At 41.7% G+C, this 23,285-nt stretch overlaps 1 protein-coding gene across 1 annotated transcript in view; it reads left to right on the forward strand.

The window, feature by feature from the left end:
* BRIP1 (BRCA1 interacting DNA helicase 1) overlaps positions 1 to 23,285 on the forward strand; it is a 208,876-nt gene that overhangs the window by 124,397 nt on the left and 61,194 nt on the right. Inside the window, 2 exon segments of the mRNA XM_051824717.3 lie at positions 2,452 to 2,611; positions 4,410 to 4,531. Of these exon segments, the coding sequence (XP_051680677.3) occupies positions 2,452 to 2,611; positions 4,410 to 4,531 (282 nt within the window).

Here is a 23,285-nt window from a genome sequence, read left to right on the forward strand (position 1 = left end):
GCCTTTAAAATAAGTAAATAAATCTCTTAAAAATTATTCTGAACATTATTGACTTTTTTTTTTTTTTTAATTTGACAGGTATAGCCATAGACAGTGAGAGAGAGAGACAGAGAGAAAGGTCTTCCTTCCATTGATTCACTCCCCAGATGGCCACTATGGCCGGCACTGCACCAATCCGAAGCCAGGAGCCAAGTGCTTCCTCCTGGTCTCCCGTGCGGGTGCAGGGGCCCAAGCACTTGGGCCATCCTCCACTGCCTTCCCAGGCCATAAGCAGAGAGCTGGACTGAAGAGGAGCAACCGGGACTAGAACCCAGCGCCCATATGGGATGCTGGCGCCGCAGGCGGAGGATTAACCAAGTGAGCCACAGCGCTGGCCTCCATTATTGACTTTTGAGCCATTTTTTCTTTCTAGTGGAAGACCCAGTAATGACTTCCATATACAGTTACTCTGAATATGTTCAAATTTTTGAAAACTTTGTAAGCAGTGGTGAGAAATTTGATTCAGAGACAGTGTGTATTATAAAAGGAAACTTTAATAGCTCATTCGTAAGCCACTCAGAATGGAACAAAACTTAGATCAATGATAGTCCTATTTTTTTAAAACCTGTTTTTTATGGTATATTTCAGTTTTTATTGATGAGAGAACTCTGATGACTTAAAGTATAGCAGTGAACTATTTTGCTAATTAGTAATGTAAAATTTGTTTTATGCTCTTAAGGAGCTCTATTTATAAAAGATAAAGGTAAGACTCAGAGAAAACAACCCATCTTGTAAAAACTGGTTAGTTTCTTCTCCCTGGAGAATGTTAAGTGGTTTGTTTGTAGTTTCCTCCATTGAAATAACTGCTCTTTATTGCATAAAACTCATGGCATAGAACAAGTGGGTAAAATGATTAGGCGAACCATCATAATTTCTTTTACTTTTGTCTTTGGCTATTAATTCACCTCCTTTAATTTATATATACTTTGCATTTGCTTTATTTATTTTCTAGCTTCTTGGAAGAATGCTTCATTCTTTTATAGTTTTTTTTTTAAAGATTTATTTATTTATTTATTTATTTGAAAGTCAGAGTTACATGTAGAGAGAGAGGGGGGTCTTCCATCGATGGCAATGGCCAGAGCTGCACTGATCCTTGGCCAGGAGCCTCCTCCGGGTCTCCCACGTGGGTGCGGGGGCCAAGGACTTGGGCCATCCTCTACTGCCTTCTCAGGCCACAGCAGAGAGCTGGATCGGAAGCAGAGTAGCTGGGTCTCGAACTGGCGCACATATAGGATGCTGGTGCTTCAGGCCAGGGTGTTAACCCTCTGTGCTATGGCTCTGATTTCTCTTTTACAGTTTTTAAATATATTCCAAGGTTTAAGTGTGTTTCCACTTATTACTTTTCTGCATCCCACATATTTTTATATAGTGCCTTTCTTATTTGTATCAAAGATTTCATGACTTCTACTGTTTTCCTAATTCACATTTTTAAAGAATGTGTGTTATTGTTAGATTTTTTTGACTGACTGTATTATTGACATTTAATCTGATAGTGAACATTCTTGTGTGTTTAAGATTGTTTGAAATTTGTTCAAATTCATTTTGTAATCTCACCTTTGGTTATTTCTAGGCATGTCCTATTTGTAAGCACATATTTTCTATAATTTACAAGGTATCTGAGCCTCTTTATCAGTTTTAGTCATGACAGATCACAGTCTCAAAGAATGTGCTTAGCCACCTATGCATTTAGAAACTGATCTTTTTATTAAAAAGATTTATTTATTTATTTATTTGAAAGTCAGAATTACAGAGAGTGAGAGTTATTTTTAGCCCACTGGTTCATTCCTCAGGTGGCTGCAATGGCCATTGCTAAATAAGGCAACTTAATCTGGAGCTGGGTGGCAGGGGCTCTAGTACTTTGGCCATCTTCTGCTGCTTTTCCTAGGCCATTAGCAGAGAGCTGGATCAGAAATGGAACCCCTGGGTCATGAACTTGTGCCCCTATAGGATGCTGGTGCTTCAGGCAGCAGCTTAACCTGCTGCACCACAGCACTGGCCCCTAGAAAATGATCTTAAAGAAGCTTCATTTTTGACTCTTTCGTTAAGAAACTTCAGCTTAGATTTACCTAGAGAATATAAAATGCATTTGCTTTGACAGAAGTTGTTTCCCCCCCTGCTTTTGAAATCATCAAGGTAGCAACAACAGTAGCAATAGTGTTGGCAGTAACAGTAATGATAGCAGCAGGAGCTAACATTTATTTAGCTCTTATTATGTATTTCTTTTAATCTGTTCATGAATTTAATCCAGTGACATTTCTGTATGATGTTAGTGTTTCTCTCATTTTATAGATGAGGAAATACAAAGGTTAATACACATGCCATAGTCACATTAGAGGTACATTAGCTTTAAACAAACAAATGTAAGTTTACGTAGCTGGACACAGGAAACATTTAATTTTTTTCTTTTTTTAGCTATTAGAAAAATTAAAAGAACGTTGGCTATACACTGGTTTATGGCATAATCTGGAGTTGGTGAAGACAGTCATTGTAGAACCGCAAGGTGGAGAAAAAACTGATTTTGATGAATTACTACAGCTGTATTATGATGCAATCAAGTACAAAGGAGGAAAAGGTAATTGGAAGCTATTTCAGAGTGAGTGAAAATTTTATCATAAAATAAGAAGTTGGTGCTATTAGAATTTTACTTGTGTTACATTTTAAATGAATTGCACTTAAGAGAAAAATTAGTTTATATTTCTGACTAAAGAGAAAGTAGGTTGGATAAAAAAATTGTTTTATTTGTAATTGTCCTCCTGTAGTATTTTTCACTTGGATGTAACAATTCAATTTAAGAAACAGCATGTGGGGTGGTGCCGCAGCTCACTAGGCTAATCCTCTGCCTATGGCGTTGACACCCCGGGTTCTAGTCCCGGTTGGGGCACTGGATTCTGTCCCGGTTGCCCCTCTCCCAGGCCAGCTCTCTGCTGTGGTCTGGGAAGGCAGTGGAGGATGGCCCAGGTCCTTGGGTCATGCGTCTCCCCACATGGGAGACCAGGAGAAGCACCTGGCTCCTGGCTTTGGATTGGCGCAGCGCCCCGGCTGTAGCGGCCATTTGGGGGGTGAACCAACGGAAGGAAGACCTCTCTCTCAGTCTCTCTCTCTCACTGTCTAACTCTGCCTGGCAAAAAAAAAAAAAAAAAAAAGAAAGAAAGAAAAGAAGAGAAAAGAAAAGAAAAGAAAAAAACAGCATGCATTCATAAATTATACTTCCTGAATCATTTTATATAAGAAGGCAGCTAGGATAAGTATAAATATCTTCCTTGCTAGTCAAATGAAATCTACATTTTGATGCAGATAATATATTCTGTACTTTTATTCAATTAGGTAAACTTGAGTTTTCAAAACATAACTGGAGGCTGGCGCCGCGGCTCACTAGGCTAATCCTCCGCTTTGCGGTGCCGGCACACCGGGTTCTAGTCCCGGTCGGGGCGCCGGATTCTGTCCCGGTTGCCCCTCTTCCAGGCCAGCTCTCTGCTGTGGCCAGGGAGTGCAGTGGAGGATGGCCCAGGTCCTTGGGCCCTGCACCCCATGGGAGACCAGGAGAAGCATCTGGCTCCTGCCATCGGATCAGCGCGGTGCGCCGGCCGTAGCGCGCCGGCCGCAGCGGCCATTGGAGGGTGAACCAACGGCAAAAGGAAGACCTTTCTCTCTGTTTCTCTCTCTCTCACTGTCCACTCTGCCTGTCAAAAAAAAAAAAAAAAAAAAAAAAAAAAAAAAAAACCACATAACTGGAGACTCAATTTCTAGGTTAGAGAATGCCCAATAGATTCATGTGAAGCACTAATAGTAGTAGTTTAGGAGCAGTGCAATAATATACAGTAACATAATTGTCATTGTGTTTTTATAAGACTTTAAAAAATGTTTTAGTTATTTTTATAAAGGTTACAGATTTCACATATTTTAGACTTTTTGTACTATTCTGTGTATATGTGTTTCAAATAATTTTCAACATTATAGTGATTTAGTCCAATACATAGTACAAATTAGAATTATTTAAATTTTTCTGAGAATGTTACTTTCTGGTGGCAACGATAATGATTGTAACTGTAGTTTTTATAAGGTAAAACTGTTGGTTCGTTCATGCTCAGTTGATATGCAAGTTGCAATCACTTATAGTTTTGCTATATAAATTATCTGGGAGCTACAGTTTGAAAACTGGTTTATTGCCATATTCCATCTAAATATAATTTTATTTGCCATATTTACTGAGAGATAATGAACTTTCAAAACTTTATCTCATAGTGTAATTTTGATTATTTTAAATTTGCTACTATAGTTACTTAATAATCGGTCTTTTCAAAATGAGAGGAGTAAGCATCTTATAAAAACTTTGAGTATGTTTTTTGAAATGTTTATTTTTGTTGCCTCAGATGGAGCCCTCCTGGTAGCAGTTTGTCGTGGTAAAGTGAGTGAGGGTCTGGATTTCTCAGATGACAATGCCCGTGCTGTCATAACAATAGGAATTCCCTTTCCAAATGTGAAAGATCTACAGGTATGCCATTAAAGCCTTACGTTTTACTATTATAGAGGTTAAGTGGTGTTGTCTAAAGTTAATTACACATTATTCTTATATCTAAATAATTTTATTCCTTGATAAATCAATGAGTCAGGTTTTTTCTTTTTAAAAAATTAGTTTAGTTTTTATAAGTCTATATAGTTAATAGATACAATTCTAAAATATAGTGATATTCCTTTCCTCCCTCCCGCCTCCTAAGAAAGGTTTGAGTATGTAGATGTAACTTACACTGTCTTTTTTTTTGCTAAACAAGAATGGTTTTCGAGGTGTGATTTGAGAAGTTGATAGAAAAACAGATTGTCAGGCTCCATTCAGACTTACTGAATGAGAGACACTGGGGGTGGAGCCCAGAATTTGTGATTTATTAAGCTCTTCCTAAATTTTGAAGAGTCCCCAGGGAATTCTGGGGTTCTTTCTTATCTCCATTCCCTTGCTCTCCAATGCCCTGCTCTGCAGATTTCTGCTTTTAGCTGTTCTAAATTCCAACCTCTTTTACCTCAGTGCAGCAGAATCACTGTACCCTGCCGTAAGTCAGTGCTATTTGCTATGGTCAGCATATTATACCCAGGAAGAGAGATGGACATAATGGAGTTCATCTAAAGAATTCCCCTTATCGCCAGAAATGCATTTGGTGTTCTTTTCCATAAAAGCATTCACTCTATTTTACTCAGTTTTACTTAAAGTGGGAGACACATTTACAAACATTTATTCAGAAAACGCTTCTGTCTCATTGCTGACTATTTGCTAAAAATTATGCTTGAAAAATTACTGTATTCATTTGAAACCTAATGTGATGTTATTTTCCATCAAGGAGAATTGTGCTAATTAGTCTTAGTTTAAAACTTGAGGTTTTCTGGTCACTGAAGTGATAAACTGAATATGATTCATATACCTCTTCCCAAAGTATAACCAGTTACAGTCTCATACCAGAGCAGGAGTTCTCACAGTAGGATAGATACTTTGTTTAGTATTAATATTTTATAGGCACTGTGAGTTATTTAATTTTGTTTTCATTTACTTAGACCAAAGCAGTATTTAGTTATTGATACCAATTTATTATTTATTACTGAAACCAATAATAAATAGTATTCCCCTACCCTCCAAAACTTCTGGACCTCTTCAGAACTGCTGCAAGTCCTTCAGGAGGGTGATAAACCCGAGGACTCAAACTCATTTCCACCTCCACTGACTTTGGTGGCTTCCACTGTCCTTTTCAGTCTGCCAGTTTTCATGGCATTGCTACTGTCTCCTTTTGAAGTCTTATCATTTTACCCTGGCCCTACATTACACTAATGTTGCTTTGTTAAAATGGAGAAAATCCCTTTCCTTTCCTTACATATTTCTTTAAAAAAAAAGATGTATTTATTTATTTGAAAGTCAGAGTTACACAAAGAAGAGTGGCTGCAACAGCCAGAGCTCAGCCAATCCGAAGCCAGGAGCTTCCTCTGAGTCTCCCACATGGGTGCAGGGGCCCAAGGACTTGGACCATCTTCCACTGCTTTCCCAGGCCATAGCAGAGAGCTGGATCAAAAGCGGAGCTGCTGGGTCTCGAACTGGCGTCCATACGGGATGCCGGCATTGTAGACAGCGGCTTTTCCTGCTAGGTCACAGCACCAGCCCCCTCCTTACATGTTCTTTCAACATCTTGTATATAAATTTTCCCCTAAAACTTATATTTAAATTTTTGCTTATATCCCCTCTCCTTCTTGGAGCTACATGTGAGTTCTTAGGAGCTAGAAAAGAAGATAAACTTTCCAGCTAATACTAGGTTTACTCAATGTTACATTTAGAAGGTAGCAAGGCTTGAAAGGAGTCACATCAAATTCATGATACTGATTATATATGAAGAGAAGAAACAGGATTAATAAGGGGGCTAGTTATTAAAAGGGACTTTTATCTTTTCTCATAACTTTGAATAAAAAACAAGCTTAAGGAAACAGAGTGAGAATACAGGCATTTATTAGATTTTGTTGTCTTTTCAAAAATTATTAAAATCTAAAAATTTGAGAAAGCACTTTGTTTACCTTCCACTTTCTCCACTTTTTGCCCCAGCAGCTGTGATTCTAGGCATTATTATTACACCAATCTGGGTTCCTAATGCTTTCTTTCTTCAGGATAAATTTTTTTTCCTAGGCATCATTTTAACCTTTTGTGCAAAAAGGGTCCTGGTGTGACTTTCCTTAGTCGTGACCCTACTTGTCAGTTTATCTGAATACCAGTAACTGCAGTCATAAAACAACAAAGTAACAGAAGCATCCATGAGTTTTGGGTGGAGTGGAAGATGGTAGTTCTGAAGGGATTCCATAGTTGTTCCCAAGAGGGGAAACTAGAGTGGACCCAAGAGTTAGACAGTGAGAGAGAGAGAGAGAAAGAGAGAGAGAGAGTTATAGACAGTGAGAAAGAGGTCTTCCTTCCGTTGGTTCACTCTCCAAATGGCCAACAGTTCTAAAACCTAATAACTTAAAGCAACAATCTATTTAGAGTGGGGGCAGGTATTATGGCACAGCAGGTTAAATTACCACCTGGAAGTGCCCACATCCCATATCAGAAGGCCATTTCTAGTCATGGCTCCTTCACTTTGCTCCAGCTTCCTGCCAAATGGACCTGGGAAGGCAGACCCAGGTACTAGGTCTCAGGTGTTGTTCCTGTCTCCTGGCTTCCGACTAACCCAGCCTTAGCTTTTGCAGGCATTTGGAAAGTGAACCAGAGAATGAAAGATCTTTGTTTCTCTCTCTCTTTCATTCTGCCAGTCAATCAATACTAACTTTAAAAAATCATACTATAGAGTGACTGGGTAGCATATGATCTTGGGCTTAATTAGGCAGCCCTGTTGGTTTCACCAGGCTCAGTAACCCTGCTCTAGTTGGCTGATACAGTTTGGGCTCAGCTCTGCTCTACCTGTATCTCATCCTTAACAGACCAACAGTTTAGCATGTTACTGCTGCAGTGGCAGACACACAAAAGGGCAAGTTTGACTGTGAAGCACTTTTCAAATACTAGCCAATGCCCATGGTATTTCACATGTACAATCATAACAATTTTGAAAGATTTCCAGGGGCGGAGTAGGTAAGGCTGCCCGCCACCTGCAGTGCTGGCATCCCATATGGGTGCTGGTTTGAGTTTGGGCTGCTCTGCTTCCAATCTACCTCTCTGCTGTGGCCTGGGAAAGCAGTGGAAGATGGCCCAACTACTTGAGCCCCTGCATCCACGTGGGAGACCCAGAGGAATCTCCTGCCTCCTGGCTTTGGATTGGCCCAGCTCCATCTCTTGCAGGCATTTGGTGAGTGAACCAGTGGATAGAAGATCAACCTCTTTCCCTCCCTCCCCCCACCCCCACCTTTCTGTAACTCTGCCTTTCAAATAAATAAATAAATCTTTTTAAAAAAAGACCCAAATGGGCCGGCGCCGCGGCTCACTAGGCTAATCCTCCGCCTAGCGGCGCTGGCACACCGGGTTCTAGTCCCGGTTGGGGCGCCGGATTCTGTCCCGGTTGCCCCTTTTCCAGGCCAGCTCTCTGCTGTGGCCAGGGAGTGCAGTGGAGGATGGCCCAAGTGCTTGGGCCCTGCATCCCATGGGAGACCAGGAGAAGCACCTGGCTCCTGCCATCGGATCAGCGCGGTGTGCCGGCCGCAGCGCGCTGGCCGCGGCGGCCATTGGAGGGTGAACCAATGGCAAAGGAAGACCTTTCTCTCTGTCTCTCTCTCTCACTGTCCACTCTGCCTGTCAAAAAAAAAAAAAAAAAAAAAAAAAAAGACCCAAATGCTGGTTCTCCCCAAATGCCTGCAACAGCCAGGACTGGGCTAGGCTAATGCCGGTAGCTAGGAACTCAATCTGGGTTTCCTACATGGGTGACAGGGACACAACTACTTGGGCTATTACATGCTTCCTCCCAGGATGCACATTAGCAGGAAGCTGGAATTGGGAGTGGAGCTGGAACTTGAACCCTGGCACGTCATTATGAAACGATACCTCCCAAGCGTCATCTTAACCACATCAGACAACCACTGCTGAAGGGGATATTTCCTCCCTCCCTCCCTCCCTCCCTCCCTCCCTCCCTCCGTTTTTGAAAGATAGAGTTACAGAGAGAGGCAGAGGGCAGAGACAGAGAGAGAGGTCTTATATCCACTGGTTCACTCTCCAGATGGCCACAACAGCCGGAGCAGTGCCAATCTGAAGCCAGGAGCTTCTTCAGAGTCTCCCACATGGGTACCGGGGCCAAAGGATTTGGCCATCTTCCACTGCTATCCTAGGCCATAGCAGAAAGCTGGATCAGAAGAGGAGCCGCTGGGACTAGAACCGGCGACCATGTGGGATGCTGGTGCTTCAGGCCAAGGCTTTAACCTGCTGCAACACAGCGCTGGCCCCTTTTTTTCTTTAAAGATTGATTTATGGCCGGCGTTGCGGCTCACTAAGCTAATCCTCTGCCTGCGGCGCTGGCACACCAGGTTCTAGTCCCGGTTGGGGCACTGGATTCTCTCCCGGTTGCTCCTCTTCCAGTCCAGCTCTCTGCTGTGGCCCAGGAAGGCAGTGGAGGATGACCAAGTGCTTGGGCCCTGCACCTGCATGGGAGACCAGGAGAAGCACCTGGCTCCTGGCTTCGGATCAGCATGGTGCACTGGCTGCAGCAGCCATTGGGGAGTGAACCAATGGAAAAAGGAAGACCTTTCTATCTCTCTCTCTCTCTCTCACTCTCCACTCTGCCTGTCAAAAATAAATAAAATAAAATAAAATAAACATGAATATTTCAAAAAAAAGAAGATTTATTTTTATGAAAGGTGGAGTTAGGGAGAGGCAGAAGCAGAGAGAAATCTTCCATCCACTGATTTACTCCCCAAATGGTCACAATGGCCAGGGCTGGGCCATGCTGAAGCTAGGAATCTCCCATGTGAATACAAGGGCCCAAAGACTTGGGCCATCTTTCACTGCTTTTCCAGGTGCATTAGCAGGGAGCTGGATTGGAAATGGAGCAATTGGAATTGGCCCCATCCAGGATGGCAGCACTATAAGAGGCAGCCTAACCTGCTATGCCACAAAACTGGCCCATGAAGGGATTATTGTGTACCACACATGGCAGAGGGCTTAGAAATATGACTCTACGCAGGATCCCTCAGCATTATTTTTCATATCTAAAGGATATCTGTAGGTTTTCCATTTATAAGACTGATGTTTATAAGCTTTAACTGTGTAGCATCCAGTTTTATAATTAAGAAATCCTTTTGGGCCGGCGCCGCGGCTCAATAGGCTAATCCTCCGCCTAGCGGCGCCGGCACACCAGGTTCGAGTCCCAATCGGGGCACCGGATTCTGTCCCGGTTGCCCCTCTTCCAGGCCAGCCCTCTGCTGTGGCCAGGGAGTGCAGTGGAGGATGGCCCAGGTGCTTGGGCCCTGCACCCCATGGGAGACCAGGAAAAGCACCTGGCTCCTGGCTCCTGCCATCGGATCAGCGCGGTGCGCCGGCCGCAGCGTGCCGGCCGCGGCGGCCATTGGAGGGTGAACCAACGGCAAAAGGAAGACCTTTCTCTCTGTCTCTCTCTCACTGTCCACTCTGCCTGTCAAAAAAAAAAAAAAAAAAAAAAAAAAAAAGAAATCCTTTTGTTGCTTGGAAATGACTAGAATATAGTAGAAGGTAATTGCTATTCATAAATGATCAAATAAGTTATTATTTTTTTTTCTTTAAAGTCCTTGGTTAAGTTTATTCCAAGGTATTTGATTGTTTTTGTAGCTATTGTGAATGGGATTGATCTTAGAAGTTCTTCCTCAGCCATGGCATTGCCTGTGTATACAAAGGCTGTTGATTTTTGTGCATTGATTTTATATCCTGCTACTTTGCCAAACTCTTCTATGAGTTCCAATAGTCTCTTAGTAGAGTTCTTTGGGTCCCCTAAATAAAGAATCATACCATCTGCAAAGAGCGATAGTTTGAGTTCTTCATTCCCAATTTGTATCCCTTTAATTTCTTTTTCTTGCCTAATAGCTCTGGCTAAAACTTCCAGAACTATATTGAATAGCAGTGGTGAGAGTGGGCATCCCTGTCTGGTACCAGATCTCAGTGGAAATGCTTCCAACTTTTCCCCATTCAATAGGATGTTGGCCGTGGGTTTTTCATAAATTGCTTTGATTGTATTGAGGAATGTTCCTTTTATACCCAGTTTGCTTAGAGTTTTCATCATAAAAGGGTGTTGTATTTTATCAAATGCTTTCTCGGCATCTATTGAGATAATCATATGGTTTTTCTTCTGCAGTCTGTTAATGTGGTGTATTACGTTGATTGTTTTGCGCACATTGAACCATCCCTGCATACCAGGGATAAATCCCACTTGATCTGGGTGGATGATCTTTCTGATGTGTTGTTGCATTCTATTGGCCAGAATTTTATTGAGGATTTTTGCATCTATGTTCATCAGGGATATTGGTCTGTAATTCTCTTTCAAAGCTGCATCTTTTTCTGGCTTAGGAATTAAGGTGATGCTGGCTTCATAGAAAGAATTTGGGAGGATTCCCTCTTTTTCGATTGTTCTGAATAGTTTGATAAGAATTGGAGTTAGTTCTTCTTAAAATGTCTGGTAGAATTCAGCAGTGAATCCATCTGGTCCTGGGCTTTTCCTTGTTGGGAGGGCCTTTATTACTGTTTCAATTTTTGTCTCAGTTATGGGTCAAATAAGTTATTGAAAACAGTTATTTGTGCACCTCTTGGATATATAAGAAATAGAAAAGTTTCTTATATTTTTGTTTGTTGCCTGTGCTTTTGGAGTCATATTTAGGAAGTCATTGGTCAATCCAAGGTCATGCAAATTTTCTTAACATTTTCTTTGAGGGGTGCTGTGGGGAGCAGGGCCTGTCTCTCGCAACATGGCGAAATAAGTACTGAGACTATTGAGACTAACTCTATGTGCCTGACCTCCCACCATATGGCACTGAGAGGGAGTAAACAAATCTTACACAGCTGCTTTGTCAATTAGCTGATTCCTGATCCAACCTCTGATTGGAAGAGAGCGGCGTGCTCAGCACGCAGGCAGCGGAGCATGGATTGGTGGGAGAGGACTATAAAGGCGAGATAGAAGCAGCATGGGGGGGGATTCGCTTATGCGCCGCGAGGCGCAGCAGACATTTCACACCACGCGCCGAAAGAATAACAAGAATGGGGACACACACCAAGTGGAATGCGGATAGAATGCGGTTAGCACAGGAGCAAACTTGAGCGCACAACGCAGAGTCATTTGCTTAAACAACAGCGTCCAGTCCAGTGTCATTCTCCCGCGAGCCCATGGAGGAGCGACAGGGTTTTACAATTTTAACTCTGTAATTTAGATATTTGATGCATTTGTAATTTTTCAAAATAATTTAAAGTAAGGGTACAACTTCCATATGTACAAAGTGTCTTCTAGACAGCATATAGCTGGACCATGTTTTGTTTTGTTTTGTTTTGTTTTGTTTAATCCATTCTGCCAGTCTCTGCCTTTCAGTTGAAAAGTTTAATCCATTTACATTTATTACTGATGGGGAAGGACTTCTGCCATTTAACTGTTTTCTGTGTATCACGTACATTTTATTCCTCCATTTCTTCATTATTGTTTTTGTATTTATCTAGTCTGTAATGCACTGTGGTTTGAATGCCCTTTATCCAAAATATTCAGAACCAGAAGTGTTTCAGATTTCAAATTATTGGCACAGACTTCACTGGTTAGCATCCCTAATCTGAAAATTGGAAATCTGAATGAAGTGCTCTGTAATCAAAAACTTTTTGAATTATAAGATGCCTAACCTTTATTTTAGCATTTTAAAATTTCCCCTTTTAGCCGGCGCCGCGGCTCACTAGGCTAATCCTCCGCCTAGCGGCGCCGGCACACCAGGTTCGAGTCCCAATCGGGGCACCGGATTCTGTCCCGGTTGCCCCTCTTCCAGGCCAGCTCTCTGCTGTGGCCAGGGAGTGCAGTGGAGGATGGCCCAGGTGCTTGGACCCTGCACCCCATGGGAGACCAGGAAAAGCACCTGGCTCCTGGCTCCTGCCATCGGATCAGCGCGGTGCACCAGCTGCAGCGCGCTGGCCGCGGCGGCCATTGGAGGGTGAACCAACGGCAAAGGAAGACCTTTCTCTCTGTCTCTCTCTCTCTCACTGTCCACTCTGCCTGTCAAAAAAAAATTTCCCCTTTTATATGCATTTTTTAGCTTTTATTGAATAAATACAAATTTCATAGGTACAGCTTTAGGAATATAGCAGTTCTTCCCCTCATACCTGCCCTCCAACCCCCACTCCCACTCCTATCCCACCTCCCATTACTTCTTCCATCCCATTCCTCATTAAGATTCATTTTTAATTAACTTTATATACAGAAGACGAACTCTATAGTAAGTAAAGATTTCAACAGTTTGCACCTACACTGACACACAAAGTGTTACATACTGTTTGAAGACAAGTTTTACCTTTAATTCTCATAGTATAATTCATTAAGGACAGAGGTCCCACATGGGGAGTAAGTGCACAGTGACTTCTGTTGTTGATTTAACAATTGACACTCTTATTTATGACATCAGTGATCATCCAAGGCTCTTGTCATGGGCTAAGGCTATAGAAGCCTTTTGAGTCAAAAGTTCCATCAGTATTTAGACAGGGCCATAAGCAAAGTGGAAGTACCTCCTTCCCTCCTTCTTTGATGGCCCCTTCTTTTTCTTTGGTCTTCCTTTACTGTTGGTTCACCCTCCAATGGCCGCTGGGGCCGGCGCACTGCACTGATCCAAAGCCAAGAGCCAGGTGCTTCTCTTGGTCTCCCATGTGGGTGCGGGTGCCCAAGGACTTGGGCCATCCTCCACTGCACTCCTGGGCCACAGCAGAGAGCTGGACTGGAAGAGGGGCAACCCAGACAGAATCTGGCGCCCCGTCTGGGACTAGAACCTGGTGTGCCAGCGCCGCAGGCAGAGGATTAGCCTATTGAGCTGCGATGCCGGCCGTGATGGCCCCTTCTTTCCCATGCAATCTCACTCACAGAGATCCTTCATGTAGATCATTTTTTGCCATAGTGTCTTGGCTTTCCATGTCTGAAATGCTCTCATGGGCTTTCAGCCAAATTTGAATGCCTTAAGAGCTGATTCTGAGGTCAGAGTGCTGTTTAGGGCATTGGTCATTCTATGAGTCTGCTGTGTGTCCTGCTTCCCATGTTGGATCATTCTCTTTTTTTAAATTCTATCTATTGTTATTACCGGACATGTGATCCCTTTAACACTTATTCCTGTCTATATTGATCAGTTACACACTTAAAATGATCACTTTAACATGGAAGATGGGATTAGTACCACCTAGCTTAATGGGATATGGAGTCCCATGGCAAGGTTTTAGCTTTACCCTTAGGGCTAAGTCCATGGGAATGTGTGCCAAACTGTACATCTCCTCTCTTTCTTATTCCCACTCTTATTTTTTTTTTTAACTGGGATTTATTTTCAATTGGATTTAAACACCTATGAATAATTCTGTGCTAAGTAAGGAGTTCAACCAATGGTATTAAGTAGAAAAAGGAAATAATGAAAAAAATAAAATAATAAACTGTTCCTCGATAGGCAAGACAAGGGCTGATAAAGTCATTGATTCTCATGTCAGTTTCACTTCTACAGGTTTCCTTTTAGGTGCTCTATTAGTTGTCACAGTTCAGGGAGAACATATGATATTTGTCCCTTTGGGACTGGCTTATTTCACTATGTATGATGTTTCCCAGATTCATCCATTTTGTTGCAAATGACCTGATTTTGTTTTTGTTTTTTCCACTTTGTAGTATTTCATAGATACATATCCCATAATTTCTTTATCCAGTATTCTGTTGATGGGCATTTAAATTGATTCCATGTCTTAGCTATTGTGAACTGAGCTTCAGTAAACTAGGAGGTGCAGATAGTCTTTTAGTTGCCAATTTCATTTCCCTTGGGTAAATTCAAAGGCGTGGGATGGCTGAGTTGTATAGTAGGACTATAATCAGATTCCTTAGGTATCTTCAAACTGTCTTCCATAGTGGCTTTACCAGTTTGTGTTCCCACCATTCCCACCAACAGTGGATTAGTGTGCTTTTTTCCATACATCTTCGCCAGCATCTGTTGTTCATTGATTTCTGTATGAAAGCCATTCTAACCAGGATGAAGTGAAACCTCATTGTAGTTTTGATTTGCATTTCCCCGATGGCTAGTGATTCTGAGCATTTTTTCATGTGTCTGTTGGCTGCTTGGATTTCCTCTTTTGAAAAATGTCTGTTTAAGCCCTTTGCTCATCTTTTAACTGGGTTGTTTTTTATTGTTGTGGAGTTTCTTGATCTCTCTGTAGATTCTGGTTATTAATCCTTTGCCAGTTGCATAGTTTGCAAATATTTTCTCCCATTCTGTCGGTTGCCTCTTCACTTTCCTGACTGTTTCTTTCACAGTACAGAAACTTCTCAATTTGATGTAATCCCAGTTCTTAATTTTGGCTTTGGCTGCCTGTGCCTGTGGGGTCTTTTCCAAGAAGTCTTTGCCTGTGCCAATGTCTTGCAGAGTTTCTGCAATATTTTCTAATAATTTGATGGTGTTGAGTTGTAGAGTTAGATCTTTAATCCATATTAAGTGGATTTTTGTGTAAGGTGTAAGATAGGGGTCCTCCTTCATACTTCTGCATATTGAAATAGTCTTCCTAGCACCATTTGTTGAAGAGACTGTCCTTGTTCCAGGAATTGGTTTTAGCTCTTTGATCAAATATAAGTTGGTTGTAGATGTTTGGATTGATTTCTAGTGTTTCTATTCTGTTCCATTGGTCTATCTGTTTTTGTACTAGTACCATGCTGTTTGGATTATAATTGCCCTGTAGTATGTCTTGAAATCTGGTATTGTGATGCCTCCAGCTTTGTTTTTGTTGTATAAGATTGCTTTAGCTTGGGGCTGGCTCCGTGGCGCACTAGTTTAATCCTCCGCCTGAAGCGCCAACATCCATATGGGCGCCGGGTTCTAGTCCCGGCTGCTTCTCTTCCAGTCCAGCTCTCTACTGTGGCCCGGGAGGGCAGTGGGGGATGGCCCAAGTGCTTGGGCCCCTGCACCCGACATGGGAGACCAGGAGGAGGTACCTGGCTCCTTTCTTCGGATCGGCATAGCTCCGGCCGTTGGCAGCCATTTGGGGAGTAAACCAGTGGAAGGAAGATCTTTCTGTCTACCTCCTCTCTCTCTCACTGTCTGTAACTCTACCTGTCAAATAAATAAAAATCTTAAAAAAAAAAAAAGATTGCTTTAGCTATTCAGGTTCTCTTGTGTTTCCATATGAATTCCACCATCATTTTTTTTTTCTAGATTTGAGAAGAATGTCTTTGGTACTTTGATTGATATTGCATTGAATCTGTAAATTGCTTTAGGAAGAATGGACAATTTGACCATAATTGATTCTTCCAATCCATGAACATGAAAGATTTTTCCATTTTTTTTTGTATCTTCCTCTATTTCTTTCTTTAATGTTTTATAATTCTCATCATAGAGATCTTTGATATCCTTGGTTAATTTATTCCAAGGTATTTGATTTTTTTTTGTAGCTATTGTGAATGGGATTGATCTTAGAAGTTCTTTCTCAGCCTTGGAATTGTCTGTGTATACAAAGGCTATTGATTTTTGTGTATTGTTTGTATCCTGCTACTTTACCAAACTCTTCTATGAGTTCCAATAGTCTCTTAGTGGCGTTCTTTGGATCCCCTAAATACAGAATCATATTTTCTGCAAATAGGGATAGTTTGACTTTCCCAATTTGTATCCCTTTGATTGCTTTTTCTTGCCTAAAGGCTCTTGCTAAAACTTACAGTATTATATTGAATAGCAATGGTGAGAGTGGGCATTCAGACATTAGCTGGTGCAGCTGTTAAGTATGTTCAAAATGGTGCCTTTGTGAGGTGATCAGAGAGAGAGAAATGTGTCCGTATTGTCCTTTTTTTTTTTTTTTTCCTCTCCTCTAGTTAGGCTGGTGCACTTTCCCCTATGGGGCTTCAAGCCTTGTTTCCTCTAGGCCCTTCCTGCCACTTTTTTGCCAGTGTCACGGGCTCCTGTGGTCTTGTCTCACCTCACTTTCCAGCGCTGCTGCATAGGTTCTCAGCTGTTAGAGTCCTGAGCCATGGGTGCCCACGCCTTCCACATAGGTCTACTGTGTCCCTCTAATTTCAATAGAGTTTCCTCCGCTGTTTTTTCCTAACTCTTCCGTGAGACTACACTATCTCCACTTTTTTTAAAAAACTATCTTCTCCTGGGCTAGAGCAGTAAGCTTCCTCCCTACTCTGCCATCTTGGAACCTCCTCCCTTTGGGTTCTGGCTAAAACTTCCAGGACTCTATTGAATAGCAGTGGTGAGAGTGGGCATCCCTGTATGGACCCAGATATCACTGGGAATGATTCCAACTTTTCCCCATTCAGTATGATACTGGCCATGGGTTTGTCATAAATTGCCTTGATTATGCTGAGGAATGTTCCTTCTATACCCAATTTGGTTAGAGTTTTCATCATGAAAGGGTGTTGTATTTTATCAAATGCTTTCTCTGCATCTATTGAGATACTCATATAGTTTTTCTTCTGCAGTTTGTTAATGTGGTGTATCACACTGATTGCTTTGTGAATGTTAAACCATCTCTTCATACCAGGGATAAATCCCACTTGATCTGGGTGGATGATCTTTTTGATATGTTGGTGGATTTGATTGGTTAGAATTTTGTTGAGGATTTTTGCATCTATGTTCATCAGGGAAACTGGTCTGTAGTTCTCTTTCTCTGTTGCATCTTTTTTCAGGTTTAGGAATTATGGTGATGCTGGCTTCATAGGAAAGAACTTAGGAGGATTCCCTCTCTTTCAATTGTTTTGAATAATTTGAGTAGAAGTGGAGTTAGTTCTTCTTTAACTGGTAAAATCAGCTGTGAAGCCATCTGGTCCTTGGCTTTTCCTTGTTGGGAGGGCCTTTATTACTGATTCAATTTCCTTCTTGTTAATAGGTCTGTTTTAGGTTTTCTATGTCTTCCTTGTATCTGTCCATTTCTTCTAGGTTTCCCAGTTTGTTGGCATCCAGCTCTTTGTAGTACTTTCTGATGATTCTTTTTATTCCTGTGGTATCTGTTGTTACATTTCCTTTTTCATCTAATTTTATTAATTTGAATCTTCTCCTTTTTTGGTTAGTTGGGCCAAAGGTGTGTCAATTTTGTTTATTTTTTCAAAAAAAAAAAACAGCTCTTTGTTTTGCTGATCTTTTGTCATTTCTTTTGGCTTCAATTTTGTTGATTTCTTCTCTGATTTTATTATTTCTTTTCTCCTACTAGTTTTGGGTTTGGTTCTGTGTGCTTCCTGTACTTGGATGTCCCTTTCTTTCTCCAAACCAAGGAAGTTTTCTGCTATTATTTCACTAACGAGGCCTTCCAATTCTTTCTCTCTCTTCATGCCCTCAGGAACTCTTAGAACCCATATGTTGGTCTTTTAATAGTATTCTGCAGATTCTCAACAGTGTTTTTTCGTTTTCTAATTTCCTCTTCCTGTCTTTGGTTTGACTGTATACTTTTCTGTGCTTTGTCTTCTTTGTCCGATATTCTTTCGTCTGCTTTCCCAATTCTGTTGTTAAGGCTCTCCACTGCATTTTTTATTTGTTCTATTGAATTCTTCATTTCATTTTGATTTCTCTTTAAGATCTCAGTTTCATGGAAGAAATTTTTTTCCATGTCCTATACGGGTTTCAGTTGTCCATGCATTTGCTTCTGATTACTTCTATGTAATCTTATGATCAATTTTTTGGATTCCATTTCTTACATTTCTTCTATCTCATCATCTTCACAATCTAGTATTGTTGTATTTTGGGGGGGGCTTCATGTTGTCTTCCTTTTGTTTTTTGAATTGATGCGTTTGTTGTTCAGCCTTTGTGGAGATACTCATTGGTTCATTGGTTTCATTTCTTTTTTTTTGCTATTGCGGCTTTTATCATTGTACTATGACTCTGTAGATAAGGGGAATGTCTGCTTTCAGGGAATACCTAGAGCCGTGTGGTAGGAGTGACTAGGGAGCTCGTTAAGGGTGTGCCTAAGGTGACACACCCAGACTTGGCATGGTAAATCTTCTCTCTCTCTTTCCTTTTTTAATCAGAATGGAAATTTATTCTGCTTAGCTGAGCTCCTCTCAGTGGAGACCAATGCCTGAGCACTAGCCCCAGTGGGTATAATATTCATCTGCTGTGTCCCAAGGACCACACAGAGAATCTGTGCAGTCCTCAATTTAAGTTCAGATTCCCCAGCAGTGTCTCTCACTGGTAACCCAGACCACCTGAGCTTGTGTAGTCTCCCATTGTGACTGCTCAAAGTCTCAGCCACACCATAAGTCCTCCAACATACCCTCAGTTTTTGTATTTTTTTCACAGTCCTGGTACAGAAACCTCACACTGTCACAGGCTCCTAGCCCCCTGTTAGTTCTCCCCACCAGAGTTAGTAGTCTCCATTTGGCTGGTTGCCAGGCACAGAGCAAGCTGGCACAGCTGTTATGTACATCCAAAACAGTGCCCACTCTATTGACTTCTTACAGGACACCCTAGTAAAGTGATTCGGAATAGAGAAACATGTGTGTCTCATCCTTTTTTTCCTCCTCTAGTTTGGCTGGTACACTTTCCCCATGGGGCTCCAAGTTAGGTTCCCTTTAGGTTCTTCCTGCAGCTTTTTTGCCAGGGACTTGGGCAGCTGGGGTCTTGTCTCACCTCACTTTCCAACACTGGTGCATAAACTCTTGGATGATGGAGTCCCGAGTCGTGGGTGCCCACGCCCTACATGGAGGTCCACTGTGTCCCTCTAATATTGGTAGAGTTTGCCCTGCTGTTTTCTCCCTAACTCTTCCCTGAGACTACGATCTCTCCACTTTTTTTTTTAAACTATATTTTCCTGGGCAGTAAGCTCCCTCCCTACTCCTGCCATTTGGAAACCACCCTATATGCAGTTTTAAGCTACTTTTTAGTGTTTATGTTAGGAATTATACCTAACTTCTTAATTTCCCTTCCTCCCTGCTTCTTTATTGTCACTGATTACACCTTATACATTATGTCCCCATGAACGTAATATATAGTTACTGTTGTATGCATTTGCCTTTTAAATCATATAGGAAATGAGGAATTAGAACTTGAAACTACAGGGGCCAGCACTGTGGTGCAGAGGGTTAAAGCCCTGGCCTAAAGCACTGGCATCCCATATGGGCGCCGGTTTGAGACCTGGCTACTTCGCTTCTGATCCAGCTCTCTGCTATGGCCTGGGAAAGCAGTAGAAGATGGCCCAAGTCCTTGGGCCCTTGCACCCATGTGGGAGACCAGGAGGAAGCACCTGGCTCCTGGCTTTGGATCAGCACAGCTCCAGCTGTTGCAGCCATTTGGGGAGTGAATCATCGGATGGAAGACCTCCCCCTCTCCCCTCTCCCCCCTCCTCTTCCCTCTCCCTCTCAACTCTAACTTTCAAATAAATAAATAAATCTTAAAAAAAAAAGAAATTGAAACTAAAAAAATATTAGCTTTTTAAAAAGAGGGTGGGGGGGGACCGTGCTATGGTGCAATAGATTAAAGTCCTGGCCTATAGTGCCAGTATGGGCACTGGTTCAAGTGAAACAGCAGATGGAAGATCTCTCTCTCTCTCTCTAATGCTTCCTTTCAAATAAATTTTTTTTAAAGTTGGCTTTTTTTTTTAATTTTTATTTTTTTGACAGGCAGAGTGGATAGTGTGAGAGAGAGACAGAGAGAAAGGTCTTCCTTTACCATTGGTTCACCCTCCAATTGCCGCCACAGCCGGCACGCTGTGGCTGGCGCACCGTGTTGATCCGAAGGCAGGAAACAGGTGCTTCTCCTGGTCTCCTATGCGGGTGCAGGGCCCAAGCACTTGGGCCATCCTCCACTGCACTCCCTGGCCACAGCAGAGAGCTGGCCTGGAAGAGGGGCATCCGGGACAGAATCCGGCGCCCCGACCGGGACTAGAACCCAGTGTGCCGTTGCTTCAGGCGGAGGATTAGCCTATTGAGCTGCAGCATGGGCCAAAAGTTGGCTTTTCATAAAGATTTATCTATTCCTTTGAAAGTCAGGGTTAAAGAAGAGGCAGAGAGAGCACGCTTCCTTCTGCCCTGGTTCACTCCCAAAATGGTTGCCAGTGGTAAGAACTGGGCAAAGCCAAAGCCAGGAGTCATGAACTCCATGCTGGTCTCCCACATGGGTGGCAGGGGTCTAAGTGCTTGGGCCATCTTATGCTGCTTTCCCAGATGCAGTAACAGGGAGCTGAATCAGAAGTGGAGTAGCCAGGACTTGAACTGGTGTTCATATGAGATGCTGGAACCGTAGGCAGCAGCTTTACTCACTATGCCACAGCACTAGTCCTCCTGCTATATTTTATAATCTGTTGGTATACCTTGAAGATGGGGACAGTCGCTTAACCATCTACAATTAAAATGCTGTTTCAATTAGTGATTAAATGAAGGTTTTTGAAAATTTACTTGGATTTGTTTTAAAAAAACAGCAGTCTTCTGTTTCTACGAACTTTAAGACATGAGAATAATAAAAAAATCCTTAGATGATAACATGATGGTGGTAAGCACTAATATGATTCATAGGGACGAAATACAATGTATTATTTTAAATCATTAAGGAATAGCTTAATTTCCGGTAGCATCATGTACTTTAACATGTGGTGGAACATAATAAATGTAGGGTCTGTCATATTGATTGTTACTCTTTATACTAGTTTCCTAACACATTATCATATAGTATTTTGAAATAGTATACATGGATCATCTCATAGTTGCCATGAGTAAGTAGCCTGGGCATGGCTTAGCAGAGTACAGAAGGCTATAAAGAAGTTGTGGGTTAGTCTCATCTCAGGTATGGCATCCTCTTCCAATTTCATTCAGGTTATCGACATAATTCAGTTCCTTGTGATTGTAGGAGTAAGATAGTAATTTTTAAACCAGCCTGGGGGTACTCATGGCTTCTGGAAACTATTCACAGTTCTTGCCATGTAGCCTTTTCACAGTATGACAGTGTTTACTTATTCAAGACCAACAGGATACTCCAATCAGCAAATTCAGAGTCTTGTAGAATTTAATATGCTCACAGGAGCAACTTCTCATCAGCTTTGCCATTTAATGTAATTTAATCAAGGAAGTGATTAGCCCATAACCCTTGCCATAGTCTGTGGCATATTCTCTCATTCAAAAGGGAGAAAATTATTAATATGTGAGTGTCTGCGTGTCACTTTGGGGTGTGTCTTCCATGCTCTTGTCCTCTGTAAAATGAGATGATAAGCTAAAGTGATTTCTATAAATGACTCTTCTAAAACTAAAACTGCTTCAAATTTCTGCACCTTAAATTAGAAGTTGATAGTTTGCTTTTCTATTAATACTCGAGTTTGTCATGCAGGAATAAGAAATGACTCACAAAAGAAAATTTTAAATGTCTGCCTTTCAGAAATGAAGCAGCCTGTTTCTGCATTGTTTTCTTTATTTCATTTGAATTCATATTTATAAGATTGAGGTCAGTGCCTGAGTCAGAAAAGCAATCTGGGAAAAAGAAGGCAGTGACTTTAATTTTATGATACTAAATTTTTTTCTTCAATTTGAGAAATATTATGGAAGTAAAAATTTAGAAATACAGTTTAAAATACTAACCTAAGACTTTGCCGTCTCAATAGCAGAGTTTGGCTTTTAGAGACGCAGGAAAATGTATGTTAGAGCCAAAAATATGACTTTTTTGGCTGTGACCAGGATTTCCTCTTCCCACCTTGGGGACTAGAAAGTAGAAGTAGGAAAATTTCATTTTGGAGCCAAGTGTGACTTGTTTAGTTCAAGTCATAATTTATTACATATACCTCAGGGACCTGAAAATAAAGAAACCCACTATGAAATGTTGATAATGGGCTACCCTGAAGGGCAAGCATTAAACAAACTTCCCCAGTGAGGATTTTTTTTTTTAACTCCCACCTTTCCCAGATGCTTCTGATCATTCTATAAGGACCTACTTAATCGTATAATAGTTAAAAAGAAAACTTTCTGTGCACCAAAGTATTTGAGGGGCATGAGAGTGAATCAAGGTTTTTATATGATTAGATGTTTGGGAAAAGTATAACCAAAGAAAAATTGTTTTCTTTTAATATAATTAAGTCACAGTATAACAAGGCTGCCTTTTCATGGGTATCTAAAGCAAATCCTTTAGGCAATTAGTGTGATCTAACAAACACAAAAGCCTTCAATTCAATTTTATAATTCAGGCATCCTCAATTCAAATTGGTAACATAGATATGGTTTGTGACAACATGATAAGATACTTAGATTTTTTTTTTTATTTTTATTTTTTTGACAGGCAGAGTTAGAGAGACAGAGAGAAAGGTCTTCCTTTTTCTGTTTGTTCACCCCCCAAATCGCTGCTATGGCTGGCGCGTTGCAGCCAGCGTGCTGTGCTGATCCGAAGCCAGGAGCCAGGTGCTTCTCCTGGTCTCCCATGGGGTGCAGGGCCCAAGGACTTGGGCCATCCTCCACTGCAGTCTTGGGCCACAGCAGAGAGCTGGCCTGGTAGAGGAGCAACCGGGACAGAATCCGGCACCCCAACCGGAACTAGAACCCGGGGTACCGGCACCGCAGGCAGAGGATTAGCCTAGTGAGCCATGGCACAGGTCAATACTTAGATTTTTTTTTAAAACTTCTTTTTAAATATTTATTTTATTTATTTGAAAGGCAGAGTTGAGAGAGAGGGAGGGAGGGAGAGATGGAGATCGATCT

This window comes from Oryctolagus cuniculus, chromosome 17 (assembly GCF_051225735.1).
Source record: "Oryctolagus cuniculus isolate XC-2025 breed Fujian yellow rabbit chromosome 17, ASM5122573v1, whole genome shotgun sequence".
Lineage (NCBI taxonomy): Eukaryota > Metazoa > Chordata > Mammalia > Lagomorpha > Leporidae > Oryctolagus > Oryctolagus cuniculus.